We start from the raw sequence: 17,239 nt of genomic DNA on the forward strand, positions 1-17,239 counted from the left end.
TAGTTTTACTGTATGTGTCTTATATTTCTTTTGTTAAATTATTCCTAAATATTTTTTGTTTACCATAAGTGGAGCTGTTTCTTTTATAGATTGCTAATTGCTACTGTATGTGTGTTGATTTTGTATCCTGCTTTCTTGCTGAACTCACTTATTAGTTCTACTAGTTTGTAGTGGATTCCTTAGAATTTCCTGTATATAAGATCACACCTTGAGCTTTTTGTGTGTGTGTGTGTGTGTGTGTGTGTGTGTGGTGCTGGGGATTGAACCCAGGGCCTTGTGCACGCAAAGCAAGCACTCTACCAGCTGAGCTGTGTCCCCAGCCCCACACCTTGAGCTTTTTTAACCCTTCCTGCCTGTTATAATTAGTCTTGGCTCTGGGGCAGCCTCTTCACTTATTTAATGTGACTCTTTTGCAGGAGGACCCCTCACTGGAGAGGCATTTTAAGGGCCACCGAGATGCAGTTACCTGTGTGGACTTCAGCGTCAACATGAAGCAGCTGGGTAACAGAAGGCATCTTGTCCCAGGCACTAGGTTATGAGTTGAGAACCCTTGAGTTTCTACCTGGGAGGTGTGGTGTAGGGGCAGCAGAGCACAACAGTGACGTGGGTACTTTGTCTGGATCCTCTTCTTGTTTTCACTTACCAACCATCAGGGCACTGGGCTTCATGAATTCCATTTTACATGCAAAGAGCATGACACTTAGAGAGGTTAGGGCCTTTGCCGTAGTTACACAGTCTTTGAAGGTAAGACAAGAGTCTGGCTATTCCCTGCACATTCCAGTCTCCTCTTAGTGGGCTCTAAGCTGTGAGCCCATTTCCTTCAGTCTTAGATTCTGTTGTTCACAGTATTATGATACCCCTGGGGTTTTGTTTGTTCATTTGTTTGTTTTTGGTGCTACAGGCGTGTCTTACCACTGAGCTACATCCCCAGCCTTTTAATTTTTTATTTTGAGATCAGGTCTCACTAAGTTGGCCTCAAACTTGGGATCCTCCTGCCTCAGCCTGCTGAGTTACTGGGATGACAGGCCTGTGCTGTTGTTCCTAATGGTACACCTTCTTGTTACAGAGGCCTACCAGTGAAAAGATGTTGAGCAGAGCCTGGGAACCCCCACCCCCACCACCCATTCCCTTTTGCTGTGGCTGGGTGCCTCCCTTCCTTAGTCACATGGGATTCATACAGTTTCCTGGTTGTGTCTTTCTTGTTCCCATGGAGTAGGCTCACCCCTTCTTTTTGTCAAGATCTCTTGCCAGAAGCTGTTGGCTTCATGGTTTGCTATAGGCAAAGGGAACTGAAGTCATTTTCGGGTCTGTTCTGGGGACCTCTTTTAGGTTTTCTATTGAGTTGGGTCTTCTCAATGGTTGAATGGGTTGGGCTGGCTCCTTAGTACTGGGAAGACTTGGTCTTTGTGCCTTCAGGGTGTGTCAGTAGGTAGACTAAGGGCCCCATGGAGATGAATTTTCCCAGATCCCTGGATTGTAGCTCAAGGCTGGCATATTGAAGGGCCTCTGTTGGACTGATTTCTATGTAGGACTGTACTTGGAGAGTTGCCAGGCATTAGACTCTCCAAATTTCACGTCAGCGTCACTGGCAGTATGGGTTGTCACTGTGGGGACCCTTTTCATTGCCCTGTTTGTGAATGCTGGGAATGTGGAGCTAGGCCCGATTTCCCCACTGCTTCCCCAGTATCCTAGTGAAGCCTTGTGGACCACTCAAGCCAAGAGTCATAGCATCACCCACTCTCTTCAGCCAGTGGCTCCATGGACTCGTGCCTCATGATCTGGCACATGAAGCCCCAGTCACGCGCTTACCGCTTCACGGGCCATAAGGATGCCATCACCTGTGTGAACTTCTCCCCCTCCGGACATCTGCTTGCCTCAGGATCCCGTGACAAGACTGTTCGCATCTGGGTGCCCAATGTGTGAGTTATATATCTGAGGGGTTTGACAGAGGCTGGGACCCTGAGCCAGGGCTGTCCCCACTAAGGTCTCTATTTTGGCTCTGGGTTGCTTACGGTGTGACATTTGTCCTACCACAGAGGAAGAACATCATCAGAGGCTGGGCTTTAGTTGGGCCTCTCTCCTCAGGTTTGGAGAGGGGTTCTGGGGTGCCACTAGCCATCCTCAAAAGGTCTGCTACTTGACATTGCTTGCATGTGGGTGGAGATGGGAGGGCAGTGCTCTGCTCCTGTGTTGGAGGCTCTGGAGGGACTGGGGTACTCAGGATTGGACTGATTTTGGGAGGGTTACTTGAAGGGTAGGAGAGCTTTGATGTGCTTCTTGGCCCTTATGTCACTTATAGGTTTCCTGATTTGTTTTCTGTCTTCTTAGTAAAGGTGAGTCCACTATGTTTCGTGCACATTCAGCCACGGTGAGAAGTGTCCACTTCTGCAGTGATGGCCAGTCCCTTGTGACAGCCTCTGATGACAAGACAGTCAAGGTGTGGTCAACTCATCGCCAGAGATTCCTGTTTTCCCTGAACCAGCACATCAATTGGGTCCGCTGTGCCAAGTGAGCATTGTCATGTCTGGAGCTCTTGGAGGAACCCAGGGGTTGAGGAGGGATACAGTGAGGCTGTTAGGTATCATCTTGTAACCTTGGGCAAGTTACTTAGCTACCCACCAATCTTCCTGTGCTTTGGTTTCTTTATTTGTAAAATGGCAATAATGCTTTGGTTTCTTTATATTTAAAATGGCATTTGTAAATATATTTCCTACATTGTATTTGTTGAGAAGTTTCACTGAGTTGATGACACATAAATTAGTCAACTGGCCACCATGATGATGATCTGACATTGGTGCTGACATAGCACTAGCTGAGCCAGTAGTGACCACTTCTTAACAATAGCAATATCAGTAATAAGACATTGTCGGAACTACAACTGTATAAATTTTCCTTGTTTCTCGGGATGGTCTCTCGGCTAGATGGTATCATTTGCATTTTGCAGATGAGACTCAGAACAGCACAGTGTCTTGTCCCAGGGTACATAGTAGGTAAGTGGAAGAGCTAGGGATTGAACCCAAGTCTCTCTGGCATAAGTCTTGCCTACTTTCTGCTGGAGTTTTCTCCTCCTCAGAGACTTTTTTTTTTTTTCTCCCCAGAGCTGCTAGAGGGGGTTTCAGGGTCCTAGGGGGATTGGCTTGGAGGCTGGCCCTCTCTTTGGTATGGGAGGCTATGCTAAGCACATGGGGAGCCAGGTGACCTGAAGGACTTTTCATGGTCCAAGAATTACAGACACAGATTTGCATATTCCTAATTATTTGATTCCTTTTGTTTTATTGTTTTTTGGTACCAGTGATAAAACCCAGGAATGCTTAATCACTGAACCACATCTCTAGCCTGTTTAATTTTTAATTTTAACACAAGGTCTCACTAAGTTGCTGAGGCTGGCTTTGAACTTACTCTCCTCCTACTTCAGCCTCCCAAGCTGCTGGGATTACAGGCATGTGCCACTGCTCCTGGCTATTTAATTCCTTTCAACAGAGTTCTCTCCCTCTCCCCACTCTCCCTTGCTGTCTCTCTTTTTTTTTTCTTCTCTCTTTGCTCCAGAGAAGAGGGTTGAGGGGGCAAGGGGACACTAGGAAAACATTGCAGTCAGAGATTTGGGACTGTTGAGCTGTCTCTTCTGAGAATCCATGCAAGTTCTTGTTCCCTAGGGCAGCGCTCATTCCTTTGTCCTGGGAGGTGCCTGATTGCTCTTAAGGTCTTACGGTCAAAGTCCTAAGAACAGGAGGGACCAGGCCAGCAAAGTGGCTTGTCAGGCCCTTAGCAGGCCTTTGGTGGTTAGGTCCCCATGACCTCCATGCTGTTGGGTTGGCAGGTTGTGTTTTGCTGACCCAGATAACCTGGGAGCAAGATAGTTACACCTGATGTGGGGTTCCTCACCCCTTCGTGCTAATAAGCCAGGAGTCAGCACTGGGTATGTGTTGCCACATGCCATGTACCTGTTGGTCCCCCTGTCCCCCTACTACACCATGTGAGGATTGAACCTAGGGCCTCATGCATGGCAAGCACACTACCACTGAGCTACATCCATCCCTTGGCCCTCTTTACTGGGGGGTTTTGTGCATTGTGTTACTCTATGCTTACTGTGGGATAGGTACTGCTTTACTCCACCTCAAAGAGAGGTAAGCACTTACCCAGGGTCACTTGGAGTTGCAGCAAGATGTGTACCCCTAGATAGTTCCTGGGTCAGGTAGTATGCATTCAGGGAAAGGTAGCTGTGGAAAATGGTGTGTGATTCCCATGCAGTCTTTGTTAATCAGTGCTGTGACTTCTTCCCTGTCTGGCTCAGATTCTCCCCTGATGGGAGGCTCATCGTGTCTGCAAGTGATGACAAGACTGTCAAGCTGTGGGACAAGACCAGCCGGGAGTGTGTGTACTCATACTGTGAGCATGGCAGGTAAGTCCTAATGCTATCTTTTATCTGCAAGTGCTCCAGTACAGAGTGCAGACCTGGGCATGCCAGGGGTCTTCAGGGGCTGGAGCCATGGGGGTGGCAGCTACACCTCTTCTGCTTCTTGGCTGGTACCTTTTGTACAAGCTCTGTATCTTTTCCTGTGTGAACGGAAAGTATCCCACAAACAACAGGAATATTTAACCTCAAGCTATGTAATTATTTAAGCCTCCCTCTTTTCCCTTTACTTTCTAGTTCTCAAAATTGTAACATGTCTGTCTCTGAGCGGTTGAACTCACTGCCCCAAACTTCATTTTCAAGATTCCATCTATATTACCTGTGGTGATGGATTTATGAATGAAAGCCTTGTCAGATTTTTATAGCAGGTGATAACTGTTTATACTGTGCCACATCATGAAGAGGGGAAGGAGCCTGCATTCAAGTAGGGACTCAGTTGTTCCAGGTTCCTAAATGGACCCGAGCTTCTGCCCACTTTGGTTATGCTGGGAACCACAAGGAAGGGCTTCTCCTGAGAGCCTGTGTATTGAAAGCCCTTGGTACGTCTCCTAGAGATACATAGCCAGCACTTCAGCTGGCAGGACTTACTTGGGAGCCAGCCCAGGCAAGGGTACTAGTTTCAGCTCTGGAACTCCAGAGCAGCCTTGCTGACCTGTGGGTTTAAAGACAACCTTTTCTGCTTGTACTTGAAAATTGATCTTGGTAAGTCCACCTTAGTTCACTGCTAGTGACTATTCTCACTTTATTCTTGCTCTCCCTTGGTCATTGGTTTACAAAGGGGGAAAAAAAAAAGTATTCTGGTTTGAGGAATCAGTGTGAGCAGATGCACAGGGCTAGGAAAGCGATAATGATTTTGGTTCCATCCTGAGCCAGGCAGACCTCCTTCAGTTCCCGATGGCCCCTGTTTTCTAGCTTTGTCACCTATGTGGACTTCCACCCTAGTGGTACATGCATTGCTGCCGCTGGCATGGACAACACAGTGAAGGTATGGGATGTGCGGACTCACCGACTGTTACAGCATTATCAGTGTGAGTATTGAACAGCCCCGTGGGCCTATAAACAGCTATGGTGGGACTGTGCTGGTTCTAGATATTTGGTTTGTTGCTGTAGACATTTGGTTTGATGCTCCTGAGGACATCCCTGAGGAGGAGTCTTCGGTCTGTTGGATAACCAGGGATGAGCAGTCTGTGGTGTGCCTGTCCTGCTTGGAATGTTGACTAGGAAAAGGAACCTGGTACCATTGGGCTTCCAAAAAGCCCTTTGGTGCCCAGCTATAAGGTGGCAGAGTCTCACGCACACTGTAGCTGGGATCTTTGGCTAGAACTCCTCCCCTTTAAGGCCACTTCTGGGGCCATCCATTGCTCTTATTTCTCCCCATAATGGAGATTGTCCTTTAGGGCCATGGGACAAGACTGACCATACAGGTCAGGATTGGTGGGACCTTGGCCACCTCTGGTTTCAAGGTATCATCCTCGTGTAAAGCCATATAGAGGGTTGACTTAGCAGCCAGGCTCAGGAGTCAGGCCCAGGGCTGTGCACCCTGATTTAATGTAGCCTTTGAAAGGCAGGGCAGCAGGGGTTTGACACAGGTATGGGCTTTGAGATTCAGAGCTCTCCTTAATACTCCCATGATCACTTCTAGCTGCTCTCAGATATTTGAGGACAGCACTTTCTTAGGATAACCCTGGTGACCAGACCTCCCAAGAATGGGGAGAAGTTTCTGGCCTGGGAACAGCACAGCGTGGAGGATGACTCTTTGACCAACTTTGGCATTCCTGGTTGTGACACTGGGTATTCATTTGACTCCTTGGAGCTCATGGAACAATGATAGGGCCTCTCTCCGAGGTGGTGTTGGAGGGTTTATGAGTTGGTTCATGTCAAGAAGTAGGAGAATAGCTGGCACAAAGTGGGAATAAGGTACAGTATTAGTGATGCTGCTGCTCTCGCTGAGTCTACTTCCTGAGTTCTTTTTTTAAATCTTTTATTGATTTTTTTTTTTAAATACACAATAGCAGTGGAAAGCATTATAATTCTTATTACACATATAGGGCACAATTTTCATATCTCTGTATATAAAATATGTTGATGCCAATTTATGCCTTTATATATATACTTTTTTTTTGCTTACAATTCTTAATACACACATATACCACAATTTTTCATATCTTTGTTTGTATATAAAGTATGTTGACACCCAATTCAAGTCTTCATACATGTTCTTTGTATAATGATGTCTATCACATTCCACCATACTTGCTAATCCCCTGCCCCTCCCTTTCCTTCCCACCCCTCTTCCCTATCTAGAATTCATCTATTCCTCCCATACTCTCCCTCCCTATCTCACTATGAGTCAACCTCCTTATATCAGAGAAAACATTTGGCATTTGGTTTTTGGGGATTGGCTAACTTCATCTTCTAACATCTTCTCCAACGCCATCCATTTACCTGTAAATACCATGATTTTGTTCTTTCTTAATGCTGAGTAAAATTCCACTGTGTATATATGCACATTTTTTTTTTATCCATTCATCTACTGAAGGACATCTAGGTTGGCTCCACAGTTTAGCTATTGTGAATTGTGCTACTATAAGCATTGATGTGGCTGTGTCCCTGTAGTATACTGTTTTTAAGTCCTTTGAGTATAGTCTGAGGCTTCCTGAGGTCTTTTAAGAGTCTGGTCTCCTGGTAAGGCCAATTGTTGGTCAGGACCTGCAATAATATACATCACCACTGGATGGCAGGGCCCAGCCACATAAACCAGGTTTTTTTAAAAAAAATATGTACCCAAACATGTATATCATTTCTCTTGTTACCCATTCCTTAATCAATACAATATAAAAACTATTTACATAGTGTTTAAATTGTATTAGATATTATAAATAGTAAAAAAAAAAAAAAAAACCCAAAACCAAAAAACACACACAGTCCTGGCATCTGTCATTGATGCTCTTTCAGAACCTTCTAGAACAGAACAGTAGTGGGGTCTACTATCCACTTGGAGACCACCACCACTCGGAGAGTTGTGGTCCTTTCCCTTCTTCAGGCTTAGGGGCCCTTCTTCTGCTCTGGGTCAGGCCTGAGTTAAGGGTTGGGTTGGGGTGTTGGATACATTTGTGCATCTACTGGTGAAGGTGGGCAGGTCAGAACAGGGAGGGCTTGGGCAAGGAGAGATGGGACAGGAAGTTGACAAGACAGTGCAGTTTTCATGAGTGAAGCCTATTTTCCTTCTTGTAAAGGGAATGATAATAGATCCTTATGCAGTGAAGATCTGATGGGAGAATCCACATGAGGATTATAATATAGGGCTGGGTGTGGTTTGTACCACATGAGTCCTGACGCTGGGAGGAGAGGGTCTTCAGGCCTATCCCTGATGATTCAGGAACCTAGGCCCAGTGTTCATGGAGTACAGCAGCAGGTACCCCTTAGAAAGAGCCTTGAATGCCGTCTGTGGCCTGAGTCCCAAAGATGAGTCCTGACTGGTGATAGTGGGAAAATGGGCCTGTCACTTGAGGAGCAAAGGGATGAGGGACATCTGAGAAAAAAGCAGTGTTGATAGTATATGGATGGAGTATTGCTGTCTCATGGTGACTGGTGGGTGGGCTATCAGAGCTTAATGTTAAAGTGAGCTCTGACATCAGAGTGGGGAGGGGTCAGGCCCAGGGAATGGCTTGTGGGATTTGGGATGAGAGAACAGCTGATGCCACATCCTGGGGCTCCATAATTGGAAGGCCCTGGAAGAAAAATGGCCACAAAACAGCTGGAGTGAGAGTTATGAAGTCCATCTCCCAGTACTAGAGTGCTGGAGAAATTGAAGCCAGGGGAAGAAAGAGAGTGGGGTTTCTTAGGGGGGGGGGGTCAGGTAGAGCAGTGCAGAGCAGGTGAGGGGGATGGGTGGGTCCAGGGAGAGGGCCTTGAGTTCTGGGGGAACAGGCTAGGCAGTGGACAAGAGTGAAGCTTAGTGATAATAGGGCTGGGGAAGTGGATGCACTCAGGTAAGTACCAGAACTAAGTCCTGAGTTATTTTAGTTATGCCCAAAAGACCAGACAAGAACAATGTAGAGGAGGAAAAGTTCATTTTGACTCATGGTATCAGAGGTTCAGTCCATGGTTGGCCCACTCCATAGCTCTGGGGCTGGAGTGAAGCAGAGCATCATGATAGAAGGGCATGGCATAGGAAAGCAGCTCAGACATAACAGCCAGGGAGCACAGAGTGAGCTCCACTCACCAGGGACAAAATGTGAACCCCAAGGCACACCTCCAACAACCTATCTGCCTACAGTTACCATCCAGTTAATCCATATCCACGGATTAATCCATGGATTAGGACACAACTCATAATATAATCATCTCACCTCTGAAAATTCTTGCAGTGTCCCACACTAAACCTTAACATGAGTGCACCTGAGTATATATCCTAGTGAACAGGCTCCACTGGGAACTTCCAGTCTGCTTTTGCTGCTGTCCTTTCCTCTTGAGATGGAGCTCCTTATTGAGCCTGCAACATCTTGTTTCTCTGCTGCCCTGTTGTAGATCGGAGTCTTGAAAAGACTTGGCACATCCTGTAAACACAGTAGGTTCCCCCTGAGCTCCCCTTCCAATGCTGTGTCACCTGGCAGGTGTTCACAGGAGAGCAGACTCATCCCCTAGCCTCAAGGCTCACCTTCAGGTGCTCAGTAAGCTGAATGGATCTGAGCTCATTGGGTAGGGGAATGTACCTCTCACTATTCTTGCTGATGGAGGAACCAGGACAGGTCTGCTCAGATCTAGGGTCTCCCCAAAGGGTTCTGTGGGTATAACCCACCATGTGGGAAGCTCCCACCCCCACGTGCAGTGGGGTCTCTTTGGAGGCTGATTCCACAAGAAAGGCTCTCAGCATTATGGTGGAAGATGCCTGATCTCTTTTCTGTCTCTGGTTTCTAGGAAACCCAGGGGAAAGGTTTTAAGGATGCAGTGATATCCAGTGTCTCTCTCCCCTGTTGATTCTGGATGGATATCAGGCACTTCCTAAGTGGCTTTCTGGTATGTGAGTCCAGTAGACTCTTCTGAGAGAATTGGTTAATGATATTGCAGTGTGTGTCTGGCCACCCCCCAGTCATGCTTTGTAGAGGGCACTCCCCGTCTTGGGTTGGGTTGTTGGAGTTGAAGCCTGCTTGGGGCTTTGGACTATAGATAGCTGGCACCATTTATCTCGGGCTAGCCAACTCTCCTCCCAGGCAAAGAGTTACTTGGCTCTGGCCTATCACTGTGGGGAGCATTTCTGATTTCCCAATTCAGTTAAGGAGACTAGCTGGTAGAGCCCTAAGAGTGCCAGTCCCCATGGAGGTGGGTTAGGATCCATATGCTCTGAACCCACGTTAAGACTGTTCAAACATCTGAGCAGCAGCCCCCGTCCCAGAATCCAAATGTGCTTTGTGAGTTTACAGGCATGTGCTGATCCATTATCTAGTGATATCTAGTGACAGGCCTGGGTGGCCAGCAAGGCAGGACAATGTCCCACTTTGATGATGGCCATGCAGCTAGGAGGCTATGAATCTGGGTCTCCAGCTCAGGGCCTCCAAGTCTGGAATTCTGCCATCATTCCCACACTGGGTTCCTTAAACTGTGTGATGACTCTAGTGTTTTATCCAAGATCCCAAGGAGAGGTAGTTCCCTTGGCTGCCTCACAGCAGGTTTGACCTGGCCTTCTCCAGAAGCTCTAGTTGGAGCTCTGAATCCCAGGTGTTTTGGGCCACTGGTCCCTAGTATACCCCTGCACTCCCACCCTACCTGAGGCATGGTCATGGAGGAATTTTTTTTTTTTTTTTTTAATGTAGTGCTAAGGATCGAACCCAGGGCCTCATACATGCTCTACACCCCCAGCCCCATCATGGAGGATTTTGAAGTGGCTGCACCCTTTACTTGTTATTTTGAGACTAAAACCATTGATTGGGAGCAGTGTGCTTATCCTTCCTGATCTGGCCAACTTACCTGTCTCTTTCCTTCTATCCTGAAGTGGGCATTTACATAGTGTTTGCAAAAAAGAATGTTTTGGGTGTCCTTTGCTGCTAGTATTAAGGCACTTACAGGTATGAAACAAACACCCCTTGGAAACCCAGAGCCACTGTGTCACAGGTGATACCTGTGATACATCACGAGGATCCTCATGGGCACATGGAAGTGAGCTACCCCTGTGTGACAAGATGTGGGGATGCAGCTTGACCCAAGCGTGACCTGCCCAAAAAAGGTCCCTCCTACTTTCTGGGTTCCTTGGCCAGTTGGTACCCCTTTAGGCCCATGTTTGCTGAAGTCCTCTACACATAGCAGTATGAGCAGAGTGGATTGTGGGTATCCAGGTCTCTCCTTAAGTTCCCTATTGCTTACAAGCTGTGACCAGTTCCTAATGTTTGGGTCTGGGGGCTGTGGTGATATCATTCCACACCTCCTGGGCTCCTGGTGACCTGTGTAAACTCTCTGTTGGTTTATCTCTGATCCTGAGTTGGAATTCCCTTTTTGAGGTGGAGGTTGAGGGATAATAGCAGTCTGTGTCCTCACTGATATCTACCATGGAGCCAGGAAAAAGGCCTGCAGATTTGGACTTGATGAAAAGTGGATTGTTTCTGGACAGTCACTACTCAGGGCATCATGATGGGAGGTTCACCCCTTGTGGAGCAGTTGGGCCCTTGTGTGGCATCCAGGGATGGCTCTTAAGATGAGGCCTTCTAGATTGGTCCCTCCTCTCCACCACCACTTTAGAGGCAGAGAAGTGTTAGAGTGGAGGTGGTACAGCCAGTGAATGAGGCAGGAGAGCAGGTGGAGGAGAGTGAGAGTCCTGTGTCTGGGGCATTCCCCCAAGCCTGGCATGCCAGTCTGAGCCCTCTTCAGAAGTAACTGACTCCAGGTGTTTGGTGTCCTTTTTTTTTTAATATTTATTTTTTAGTTTTCGGCAGACACAACATCTTTGTTTGTATGTGGTGCTGAGGATCGAACCCGGGTCGCACGCATGCCAGGCGAGCACGCTACCACTTGAGCCACATCCCCAGCCAATGTTTGGTGTTCTTGGCATTTATAGTAGAGTGGGACTTCTGTTGCCCGTCCTTGGAGGGAGGTTGTCTCCCTTGGGTGGCCTGGCCAGATGAGAGGCTATAGTGTGGTGTCCACACACTGACTCTGTTTGCCCTCGTGGTGCTGGGGAAATCTAAGGATCCTTGAGCCACCTTCCCTGCTCCACCCTCCTGCCACTGGCTGCTCCTCTGCTACCTTTGTCTTAGGTGAGGGCCTAGGGTGGCCTTCATCCTAGTGTAGGCAGTGGGGTCTCTGCATTCTGTCTCTGGACTGCAGAGACCCTCAGCTCCTCTCTAGACTGCCTCCTAGAGTTCCTGGCACTTGGAGGGTGTTGTTCAGATATAAATATCATGTTACGTAAATCCTTGGCTGTCTCCCCTTAGTGTACTTGGGAACATGTCTTCACACTCCCCAGTACATCAGCACATCAGCTGGGCTGGCATCTGAGGGGCTCCTTGTACCCCTCTGTTGAGGGCTGTTTGATGGTGGGTATGTTACTGGTCCAGTGTGTTCTGAAGCCTCTCTCTGCTGAGATGAGGGCTTGGTTTGCAAACTTGCCTTTATGTTTGTGACAGTGCTGACTTTGCAAGATCATGATTACCTTAGCCACTAGTTCGCCTCACTAGACCATGATAGTGGGTGCAAAGTCACTGGGGGCTTTCTTGGCAGCAACTCTTAAGAGGCTGTGATGAGCAGGTCCATGCACTGGCTGTGGACTTGCTCCACCCAGAACATGCCCTCAGCTTTGAGGAAAGGCTGTGTGACCTACTGAGGCTTCTGGACACCCAGCTCATCAGCCACTTTCTGATTTCCACTTGGTGCTAGGCACTAAGCTGGTAATAGGGACTCAACTCTGCTCCTGCCTGAGGGCAGTCAGGGGACACGGAAGGCAAGAGTTTTCTATGCCCATGGAAACAAGGGGAAAAAGGGCTTCATGGCTGGGAGAACCAACAGCTGGGCCAACTGGATCTTGGAGAGTAAGGAACAAAGTGGGCTTGGGCTAGGATGGTGGGGAAGAGGGTCGTGGATGGGGTTGAGCTGCCAAGTGGGTAATGTGGCAGAACTTGGAGTTGTAAGGGACATGGTGCAGAGAGAAGAGAGACATCCATGCTGGCACTGAGGTCTGAGGGCTCGCTCTGTGGACTTAACCTGGTAGCATCCCTGGACTGCAGAGACCCTCAGCACATGTGGGTGCTGACGTGTAGACGGAGAAACTGAGACTCAGTGATTGGTGCTTGTTCACGGTCTCAGGGTGGGCCAGTAGGGAGGCTAGGATGGGAGCCCAGTACCAACTGGCTCCTGAAATTGTCTTAGCCTTGTGATTGCCTGTCCCCATACCCGCCCCCCCCGCAGAATATTGGCATTGTATTGGCATTTTGAGGGTTTAATTTTCCATTTGGTTTTCCTAAAGTAACAATATAAAACAGATTAAACACTATGTTTGTATGTTCTCTTCTGCCCTGGCTTGACTGCTGGGTGTCATGAGAGAGGGTGAAGGAATCACTTGATTCCTCTGGTTTGCCACATCCATTTCCTCTTCCTTGGTTCTCCTACTGTCCACCCTTGACTCTGGATGAGTCTTCTCCTGGCCTTTGATTGTGCCACTCTCCTGGGAGATTAATGTGGGATGATCCACAACCCTTCTGAGTAATGGCTATCCTGGCCTATCAGACCTGTGCTGAGCCAAGGTTGGCCCTGATTGCCTGTCTCAGGCTTCAGCTTTGCTCTCTCAGCCTCCCAGCCAGAGTCTGACTGATGTCCTTCCCCCAGTACACAGTGCAGCGGTGAATGCCCTTTCTTTCCACCCATCGGGAAACTACCTGATCACAGCCTCCAGTGACTCAACCCTGAAGATCCTGGACCTGATGGAGGGCCGGCTGCTCTACACACTCCATGGGCATCAGGTGAGAGGCATCATCCTGGTACTGAGTAGCATGGAGTGGGGCAGAGGTGCAGCCTTGATGCCCGTGCAGGTCAGAGTTCAGGGTTGGAACCCACTGTGGTCCCTTCAGAACCTGTGCAATAAGTAAGATGTATATATGAGATAGCCACCTTTATGACCACCAGGGAAATGGTGGCCTTTCCCATAGCCACCTTTATGACCACCTTTCTGGGCTGATCGCTGGGGTTGGGCCTGGTGTAGCTGAGAAGGGAGTAAGGGAGGCAGATTGGGTGGGGTGTGGGAAGGGCATCATCTGGGCATGGTTTGCAAACTCCCCCCGGGATAGGTGGCTAAATGGAATCTGTCCCCTAATGACCTCGGATATCCCTTCGTCTAGTGGTTGAATAGAGCTCTGGAACCCATGCCCTGTGTCACCATCAGAGTTCCCAAGGATTCTGGGGTGGGCTGACATCCAGGCTTCAGAGATAGACAATGAATGTGTGTTGCAGAGATTGAGGCACAGACCTGGGAATTTTTGAAATTCAGTCAAAGGAGTAGTGCCCTTCTGTCTGACTGACATCAAAGCATCCAGTACCCTGGACTGCCTGGGTGGTTGGTGGCCAGTGTAAGGCCCCTATGGATTGGCTATGGGAGCTGGGCTTCATGCCCCTCTCACTAGCAGCTGACTTGGGTTCAGGCCTCTCATACTCACCCTACCAGCAAGTGTGGCCTAGCTGTGCCTTGCTCAGCAGATCAGTCATCACAGTATCTCCTGCTAGCACAAAGTTATTGTGTTTAAGTGGGCAGGGAGTGTGCAGTTCAGAGATTTTTTCTTTATCTCCTGTACCTATGAGCCGGAGACAGACAGATGAGTGAGGTCCTGGGATGCTAGGCCAGTATGGGAATCCAGTATAGGCATTGAGCCAAGGGCTTTCAGCTGCTGTTTGGGGTTCATTGCCTTCTGGGTTAGGGGGCATGGGGGGGGCCTTTTGGCCATGGCCAGGGGTTGGGGACATAGGCCTTTATTTTTGTCTCCTTGGGACCTGGAGGCTCCTTGCTATCCCCAGCCTTGTGGTGACTCCTAGTCTTCCCTGTCAGAGACACATTATAGGACCAGCTGGGCCGTTCTCCCTGGGCCAGCACATCCAAGTGGAATGTGCAGCCAGCCTGGGCTTGGGTGACTGCTGGTCCTGGTGTAAGCCTGCTGGAGTCACTTCTATTACCCCTTGGGCAAGTCGTATTTAAAGTAATGTGTAAGCAGTTTAGGACATTATAGATAGGAGGGCATGTGAAAACCATGTGACTGCTGCTATTGCATTTGCTCACTATAAGCAGAACAAAAAGCATTACATAGAAACAGCACGGAAATAGGTGCATATCAGGTGATCACCCAGGACATTTTGTTTTCTTTCTTTCTTTCTTTTTTTTTTTTTTTTATGTGAGGGACCTTTAAACAGCCAATTCCCCTGTCAACCTGAGCACACTTCAATGTGGTATCTAAAATGTCATTGCTGGTGTTCAGGCACAGCATCCAGCACATAAAGATACACCTGTTGACATTGTTCTCCCTGTGAAACAGGGAACGTGAGCATCTCCTTGTCTGTGTTAAACCTGGACATGTGGTAACTAAGTTGAGGAGTTGAAGATCTGTGGGTGTGGAGTACAGGAAAATGGTTCCATGGAATCACTGGGTCATTTCTTCATCAGGACACCAAACTCACAGTGCCAGAAAGAAACTAGGTGACCTGTGTTCATGTTGTCATTCATTTGTTTAGCATCCACTCTGGCTTACTAGGATGGTCATGAGGGAGATAAAATGGATGTCATGGGGAAGTTGACAGCTGAAGGCAGGATGAGATGAGTTGGAAGACTGAGAGAGGCAGGCTAAGTCTTCAGAGGTACTTGGAGGGTTGGGTAAAGGTGGGCAGACCCTGCCTCTGTCTCAGTGTAGTTCAGATGAAGATGGTAGTGAGGATATGAGGCTCTAATTTTTTTCTGCTCTCAATCCCCCAAACTCCCTATTTAAAACAGAAACTTAGGACTGGTGTGCCACAGGTTTTAGGGACTTTTCTTCCTGGAATAGTTGTGATACCCAGCCCCACTGTGGATGCTGCAGGTGTCAGGTGTGGGAGGTCATGGGTTGGACCTGCTCTGGGTTCCACAGGGGCTGAAGATGGGCTATCCAAAATTGCTTATCTCTGCCCTATCCCTGATCTGGCTTTACTCCTTGCTTCTTTCTAGAGAATGTTGATTCTCTGCCTACTCTCCTCCTCAAGACCTGTGGTGAGACCACCATGCACTCCCAGCTGGTGGTGGCACCTTGGTGCTGTTTTTCACAGTTGGCTCTGGTCGAAGGTCCCCAACATGGACAGACCTGACTTAATTTCCTCACCCATTCTGCAGTGTGGGGTGGCTGACTTGAGAGGGCTTTCATTTGGGGTGCTCACAAGTGATGTGGAAGCAGCATCAGGATTAAGAGTCCAGTCTCAGGGCTGATGTAGGGATGTGAGTGCATGAGCACACGTGGGAAAGGGCTGCGCATGAGAGAGCTGTGTTTACCCCAAGCAAAGCCCAGCTCACCCTCCTGGCTTTGCCCCCTGGGTGAGGGTAATTCAGAATCCGCTAATGTTGGCTTCCAAAGTGGGGATTTTACAAGTTGAACAGCCTTCATTTGGGCAGTTGGTTAAAATACAGAGCACACAACTGGACCGAATTCCTAATGCTTATGGAAATCCATGACCAGGAGTGGGGTCTGCTATGCTGAGTTCCAAGGGGGAAAATCCCTAGAGGCTGGTCAGTGCTGTCTGTTCATAATTATGAGAGTTTGTGAGATACTGGTAAGCACATTTGGCTCAGCTCCAGGAAGAAGTTCTACGTATTACCCTCTGACTGAGCCCCAGGAGTCACCCTAAATGGAGATGCATCCCAAAGGGCGTTGACCAGTGGCTGAGCTCTGACTGGGTTCTCTGCCACAGGTGTTTAATCCTCAGAATTTGCTTTGTGAAACTCATTCCCTCTTTCATCCTTCCAGGAAGATGTGCAGGTGGGCTCTTCGGTGACGAACTTTCACATTCTGTTCTAGGAGATGGTGATGTGGGGGCTGGTGGCCAAGTGCCTGATTGAACACAGCTGCTATCAGCCACTTCCTGCTTTGTGTGGCTTAGCAGCTTCAGGGCTCCCAAGTGGGACTGGCTGCCCAGGGATTCCATCCTGTAGATAAGGAGGAAGGCAGATATGAAAGCACTTTTGAGTCCAGGTGGTGAAACAGAGCTGTCTAGACTTGTAATGGGGTCTCATGCCTCTGAAAGTGGCCCAGCTGGGACAAGTACCTACCTCTGTGCAGTTTCTACCATACTCACTCGGCCTCACACACATTTTAACATTCAAGTTGTGATTTCACTCTTGTTTTTGGATCACTGGTCTGAGTGAGATATCAGCAGGCCTCATGGTCGCTTGGATCCCAGTCTTGTTACTACATACTTATTCTGGTCTAGCAAGAGGGAACCCCATGAAACTTTGGTCTGGATTTGGAGGTCCTATTAGTGTAGCCCTGGGGGATCCATGAGAGGGAGGGCCACTGAGTTTTCTAGTCAGTGGGACAGCCACTCCCTCACAGAGGCTTCCATTTTCACATCTGTGAGAAGAGGATGATGCAGGCTAGGGTGAAGCCAACATAGAGGTCAGCTTCAGGGAGCTGCTCTGGAGTGAAGCAGACCTTGACCAGAAGGAGGGCTAAGTGGGTACTAGGAAAGTGCTGTGTCCTGAGGGCAAGACTGAAGCAGGCCCCTCTGGGGAGACCATGGGGGAGGATCCCCCATAGGAGAAAGAAGGGTCAGGGCTGCAGTGCTGTTTGGTAGCACTTTCTTGTCTAGACTAAGGTCAGAATCACCTGGTGTGATTTTCCT

General features: G+C 48.5%; 1 protein-coding gene across 5 annotated transcripts in view; it reads left to right on the forward strand.

Annotated features, from left to right (window-relative positions):
- The window catches only part of Poc1a (POC1 centriolar protein A), a 70,160-nt gene that overhangs the window by 3,462 nt on the left and 49,459 nt on the right, over positions 1 to 17,239 (forward strand). For all 5 annotated transcript variants that reach the window (XM_048794095.1, XM_015487090.2, XM_015487092.2 and 2 more), the window contains exons 2-7: positions 417 to 501; positions 1,748 to 1,919; positions 2,329 to 2,508; positions 4,292 to 4,399; positions 5,324 to 5,439; positions 13,223 to 13,356. In XM_048794095.1, coding sequence (XP_048650052.1) covers positions 489 to 501; positions 1,748 to 1,919; positions 2,329 to 2,508; positions 4,292 to 4,399; positions 5,324 to 5,439; positions 13,223 to 13,356 — 723 coding nt within the window. In that variant the 5' untranslated portion in view covers positions 417 to 488. The remainder of the gene's footprint in view (positions 1 to 416; positions 502 to 1,747; positions 1,920 to 2,328; positions 2,509 to 4,291; positions 4,400 to 5,323; positions 5,440 to 13,222; positions 13,357 to 17,239) is intronic.

This window comes from Marmota marmota, unplaced genomic scaffold (assembly GCF_001458135.2).
Source record: "Marmota marmota marmota unplaced genomic scaffold, marMar, whole genome shotgun sequence".
NCBI classification, from domain to species: domain Eukaryota; kingdom Metazoa; phylum Chordata; class Mammalia; order Rodentia; family Sciuridae; genus Marmota; species Marmota marmota.